Source organism: Neomonachus schauinslandi, chromosome 2, assembly GCF_002201575.2.
Source record: "Neomonachus schauinslandi chromosome 2, ASM220157v2, whole genome shotgun sequence".
Classification (NCBI taxonomy): Eukaryota; Metazoa; Chordata; class Mammalia; order Carnivora; family Phocidae; genus Neomonachus; species Neomonachus schauinslandi.
Window position 1 is genome coordinate 198,850,586 of NC_058404.1, and position 6,000 is coordinate 198,856,585.

Below are 6,000 nucleotides of genomic sequence, written 5' to 3' on the forward strand. Positions count from 1 at the left end.
TCTTTGCCCATAGACACCACAGAGCCCCATCCTGCTTGGCCTTCAAACCACCCGAGTGACAACACCGATGGGCTGTGTTTGGAATCCATGACACCGGATCTTTAGGACTTCGAAGTGACTGGTTATTATTCCTCCACGGTGCCAGGCTGCCCGTCACGGCTGCACTCGACCTGGATGCCTACCGTCTGCCTGGCACCCAACCTGGTACCGTACTGACCAGCCCCAAAGCTCGTTCTCGCCCCATGAGAGCTCAACGGCCCCATCCCAGACCCAGACTCTGCTGGAAGCTCTTTAGTACCCTCGCCTCCTAACTCCGACCCACAGGTCCATCGGGGGGGGGGGCGGTTATGACCCCATCTTGCAGGTGAGGGGGTTATGGCATGGACAGTGATGGAGCTGGTCCAAGGGGGGGCCAAGATTGGAACCCACGTGGTACCACCACTGATGGTATACCCATTTCACCAAGGGGCAAGCTGAGGCTCAGAGGTTGAGTGCCCACCCCCAACCCCAGCCTGGGAAGACCCCCACCAGGGAACTCGCAGCGCCCCCTCCTCCGTGGAGCGAGGGGGCCCGCACCCCTCCCACCTTGCTCTTTTCCTGCTGGAACTCGATCTGAATGCTCGTCAGCTTGGCCCGCAGCTCCTCGTTAGCCGTTTGCACGGCGTCAGCCTCCATCTCGGGCCTCTCGCCCTTGTTCCGGCTCTTCTTAGACATGCTTCCTCTTGGCTTGAGACACTGAGATCCCTCGGTTCACACCCACCGGCCAGCAGGTGCCGCTACGGGCTCCACCGTGCAAACGAGGTGTGCAGGGCTCTGCTCGTCCTCCGCGTAAACCACCATCACTTGGGACTCTGGGGAGGAGGGAGGCCGGGTTAGCAGAGAGACAGAGAGGCTGGCGTCCTGGCCTGAGCACTCAAACACAACGGCAGCCAGCGCTGGCTGAGGCCTCCCTGCCTGGGCCACGCACCTGCTCATCCCACGGAGGCCCCGCCATTCACAACACTGACCTAGCACTTCTCACACTGGATGCCACACAATCTCTCGGAAGCCTGTTGAGGTGGAGAGCCCTGCGCCCACCCCAGAGAATCTGATTTGCATTTCTCACGAGCACCCAGGTGATGCTCCTGGGCGACCACACTTTGAGCAGTTCTGGTGCACCTCTGTCCTTCTCGAGAGGGGATCACACCACCACCCCCAAGCAACCTGTAAACCACCAGCTGCAGCCATCAGTGAGCCCCAGTTACCAAGGGTGCTTGTTTCAAAACGTGGGTCCCTGCGGAGCCCTGAGCTCAGAGCACGAGGTGCATGGTGGGACCGAGGAATCTGGATGCTCCATCCACACTCCCACGTGACTCTGGAGTAGGATCTGAGGATTGCACGCTGAAAAATGGCTCCCTGTCCCCAACCCCCAGACTAGCACAGCACTGGTCACCCTGAGCCGCTAGCTCTGCACCCACCGGAAGTGCCTGCAGTCCCTCCAGGCCCCTGTGCCTGCCTGGCCAGGCCCGAGCTGCTGCCCAGTTGACAGGGGCGTCGTGATGAGCTAACAGCCCACCAGCACTCACATTCCTCCTGGGGAGGCCTAGGCCCTCAATTTGGTAGGGCTGCCCTCACAGCCCACATGGTGGCAAAGCCCAAGCCCTTAAAACAAGGCCTGGAGTGACGGCTAGTACCGCGGCATCCTGGGTGCGACACCTAGACCACCTTTTGTTAATCTGCACAACTGCCCTGTGAGGTAGGTGATGGTGCCTAGTGTCGCAGATGAGGGACTGAGGCACAGAGAGGCTGAGTGCAGGCAAGAGTCACACAGCCAAGACGAGGCAACAGCGTTGACCCAGTCAAGCTCCACAGCCGGACCGGACGTGGTGAGTCCGAACCCAGACTCCAAACCCCGAGCCCTGGGCCAGCCGGACGCCATGCTGCCCCGCCCCTGACAGCACATCTCTGATCGCCCAGGCCCCCTGCTCTGCCTTCTTGCTCTTTCCACGTGACAAACCATGCTACACCATGCAGCGAGCTCCAAGCAAGCAGGGCCGGGTCGGTTTTATTCTTGCTGCATCCTCTGTGCCTGGACTCAGAGCTCAGCATGCAGGAGGCCCGCCAGAAGCATTTGTTGAATGAATGAATGAATGAATGAATGAATGAAGTACTTATTATGTGTCAAGCCCTGTGTTAGGAGCTGGGGTGCATATAGTCCTCACAGCACCTGGAGAGATAGGTACAGATATTAGGCCCATCTTAGAGATGAGAAAAAAACCCAGGCACAGAGAGGTTTAGTAAGCTACCTAAGGCCACAGAGTGATTCAGTGGTGGCCATGAGATTAGATCGCCTTGGGAGAGAATGCACAGTAAGAAGAGAACATTCCAGCATGGGTGAATGCCAGGCTTTGGAGTGGAACAGAAGACATGCAATCAGCAAGGAAGATCGGACATGAGCAGCCTGGAGATAGGAGGACCAGGGAGGCTCAGGGAAGAAGGGGTTTTAGGAAGTGGTCAAGATGAGGATGAGGATGGGAAACTGGCCACCAGATTCAGGAATAGGGAGTCAGTGGCCTCAGCAGGAGCTGCTTTGTGGGGTGGGAGTCGGGAGACAGGCAGGCGGACAGGAGCTGGGTGGGGTCTCATGGACGCCAGCACTTCCAGCAAGCGGCAGACCCTCGATGTCTGTGAGCTGAGGTCCAGCGTGCCTGGGGGCACTGGGATGTTTGTGCAAACCAGCCGATTGGGAAGGCAGAGGTGGAAGCCAGTGATACCCCTCTCGAACAGGAGGGAGCGGCGTTTCTCAACACGCCACGCAGGATTATTCAGGGGAGATCAGCATCCCCACTGACTGATTCCAGAAAGGTACATTGTGTCTGCAGGTAAGTATGAACTCCATTTGCTCTGATGTGACTTATGAGAGCATAATCCATAATTCATTCCTCACTGCTCTGACCTGCCTGCCCTTAACCAGCACGGCAGCACGCAGAAGGCGCCCCGCCCCAAAGAGAGAGCAGGAAGCACTCTTCAGATCCAGCCCCCAGAACGGGGGAGGCTTCTCTCCCCTTGATTCCATCCCGTGGCCCAGCGACACCACCTCTAGGAACGCACTGTAAGGACTCACCAGAGATATGGCCTCTCTGTACACACAGGTGTTCTTCCCAGCAACCCAATGCTCAGCCAAAGGGACGGTTAAGTAAATGACACCAAAGGAGGAAGGTGAATGTCACAGAGCCAAAGAACAAATACAATTTCCGATCTCAGTTTTCAGAAATACTCATTCACTGTTTCCATTTGGTCACAAATATTTTTTGAGTATCTGTTGGGCGCCAGGACCTGGAGACACAGCAGTGAGGACCAGACAGCCAGGCCTCCCAAATGTTAGCCGTGACGGCCCAAGTGACAGGTGATGTTTATCTTCTTCTTTACACTCTTCCTGATAAATCAGATTTTCTATTTCTATTCCTGCTTTACAGGAAAAAAAAAAAATGATGCCATTTTTCCAAAGGAACTCAAGCAAGTTTCAGAAAACCATCTGGGTCTAGCTGGGAAAGAGACAAGAAAGAAGCTGAAGGAAAAGCACGTGGGCCCTGTCCCCAGTGCCTCGACAGCCTGGTCTGGAGGCTGACCGACTCTCCAGGCACAGCCGGACACAGCTGCAGCTCCGCCTGAGTCTCTAAGGGCTGCCTGCAAGGGAAAGGTCACCCGAGAAGAGAGGACACGGGCCACACCCCCTGGGACAGAGCTGGCTGTTCTGTAGGGCCAGAAAAGTGCTGTCCCCAAGCAAAGGGCTCTCCTTCACAGTTAAGTGTGTCCTCTCAGCTCATGCTTTGCTGACTGGATGGTTCTCGAAGTCACGGAACTTCTCTCCACCTTGGTATTCCCATCTGTTTAATGGGATCCATGGCACTGACCTCACAGGGATGTGTGGGGATTGCTGGCATCCATATCTATGCTCAGCCCAGTGAAGATACTCACCAAACAAAACGAAGCCGAATTTATTAGGAGGAGCAAGGCCAGCCTCCCAGTAACCTCCATGAAGGTTAGGATAACAGGTGCTAAGACTAGGCACCATTGGAAGGGGCCACGTCAAGGTGTGGCCCATCTGGTGTCACGCTGTCCCAGCTTCTCAGTGGCCCTAGTACAACCTGAAGGCCCATTTCCTTCCCCAGCAGCCCCTCCCGAGGACACTGAAGATGCCAGGGAGGAAGGGGCAGCAGATGAGGCATCTGGGCCTCAGGGAGGTCAAGCGCCCGCCCGAGGCAGCACAGCACGCGGGATGCAGGCAGTGAAATGGGTCTATTCCTCAGGGAGGCCCTGGGACAGCAAGCCCAGGGGAGGGGGGGAGAGGAGACCCAGCCCAGGGGGAGACAGCACACCAGGAGCATCTGGGGGACCACGAGAACAGTGGCCGGTGAAGTCTCAGGGCCAGTCCCAGACTCCAATTGTTCTCAGACCCCCCTGGCCAGCTGGACCCCAAGGCCCCCTAGTCTCCCAGCCCGACTTTCAAGGCCCCAAGAAGCAGAAGGGCCAAAGGGCAGAGACAGACAGCAGCAGGACAGGCCAGACACCCAGAAGGGGGGCCATGGCTGGGGACGGACGGCCCAGTTCTTGCCTCCTCCAGGAAGCCTCCCCCAATGAGCCCATGGTCGGGCACCTCCTCTGAGCTGCCAGGGTGGCTGAGGGGTCTGTCAGCCCCTCTGAGGGCGGGATCTTGACTTCCATCTTTGTAGGGCCTCTCCCCGTGCTCCGCCCAAACTCTAAGCTCTGTGTTTCCAGGATGAATAAATTCCAGGGAGCAAACACCAAGCCTGCAACGAGCTAACACCAACACTCACTCTCAGCATTTGCCAGGCCAGGGCCTCAGTAAATGTTGAGATGCGGGGACACAGGAGGTGACAGTACCCAAAGCTATGGGCTTAAGTCAAACTCAGGGGCGGGGATGGTCACAGGAGACAGACTCCATTTACAGATGGGGAAACTGAGGCCCACACAGGTCAGGGGCTTACCTGCCTGCCTGGGGTCACAGAGGGAGCGGCAGCCCAGAGGGGAGAGGAGACCCGGAGGCTCCCCTCCCCTCAGCAGGTGGTCAGCGGAGCTTACCTGGGGCTTCAGAGGCCTTGGAGCGGCCAGCACGCCAGGAGGCCGCCACGGGTCGGGTGCCGGCTCCCACTGTCCCGCAGATGCTGTCACTCATCACAGCAGCTGGGGTCCCCCCTCCCCTTGCTTATTAGGACCCTGCCATCCCAGGGGCCGGCACAGCCCCAGGCGCCCAGCCCCTCCCTGCAGACAGGGCCGCACGCTCCGGCCAGCTGGGGACTCGGGCCGCTGGGGCACACTCCCAGCTGCGACCGGGGCGCCACGGGGCCGCGCCCTAGACTTCCTCCTGGGGCCCAGGTTGTTCCTCCTGCGGCCCAGCGAGCCCCTGAGAGCCCGGGTGCGGCGGGGAGGGCGGCTGCCGTGCGGGACCCGCACACGCCCCCCACGCCCCCCACGCCCATGTGCCCCACCTCAGGTGGCCGACCTGTAAGGGCCAATGTGATTGGGGGGTCACATGGCGCCCCGTGAATGCGGTGCGTGCCCTCAGAGACAGAGGGTCTCTCTCCGCTCTGTGAGGTGACGGGGCAGCAGCGGCCCTCCCCAGCCCCCCGCCGCCCCCCGACCCGGACCCCCGTCTCCCGGCCTCCACCGCGGCGGCCAGGGCGGGAGATGAAGGTGTGCGGCTTCCGGCAGGCGCTCTGCAGAGTCCGGGGCCGGCGGCCGGGCTACCGGAGACGCGCGCCCCCCCCCACCCCACACACACACACACACGCTACACACCACACACACTACACACACCACACCCACCCACCCGCGCTACACACACACGCCCCCCCCGCACGCTACACACACGCTACACACGCGCTACACACCACACACGCTACACACGCGCTACACACACACGCTAGGCACACTACACATACCATACACACTACACACACACTACACACATGCTACACACACGCTATACACACATGCTAT

General features: G+C 59.4%; 1 protein-coding gene across 4 annotated transcripts in view; it reads right to left on the reverse strand.

The window, feature by feature from the left end:
• The window catches only part of JAKMIP1 (janus kinase and microtubule interacting protein 1), a 64,524-nt gene extending 63,810 nt beyond the window's left edge, over positions 1 to 714 (reverse strand). For all 4 annotated transcript variants that reach the window (XM_021677606.1, XM_021677605.1, XM_021677604.1 and 1 more), the window contains exon 1: positions 586 to 714. In XM_021677606.1, coding sequence (XP_021533281.1) covers positions 586 to 714 — 129 coding nt within the window. The remainder of the gene's footprint in view (positions 1 to 585) is intronic.
• Between the last annotated feature and the right edge of the window lie 5,286 nt (positions 715 to 6,000).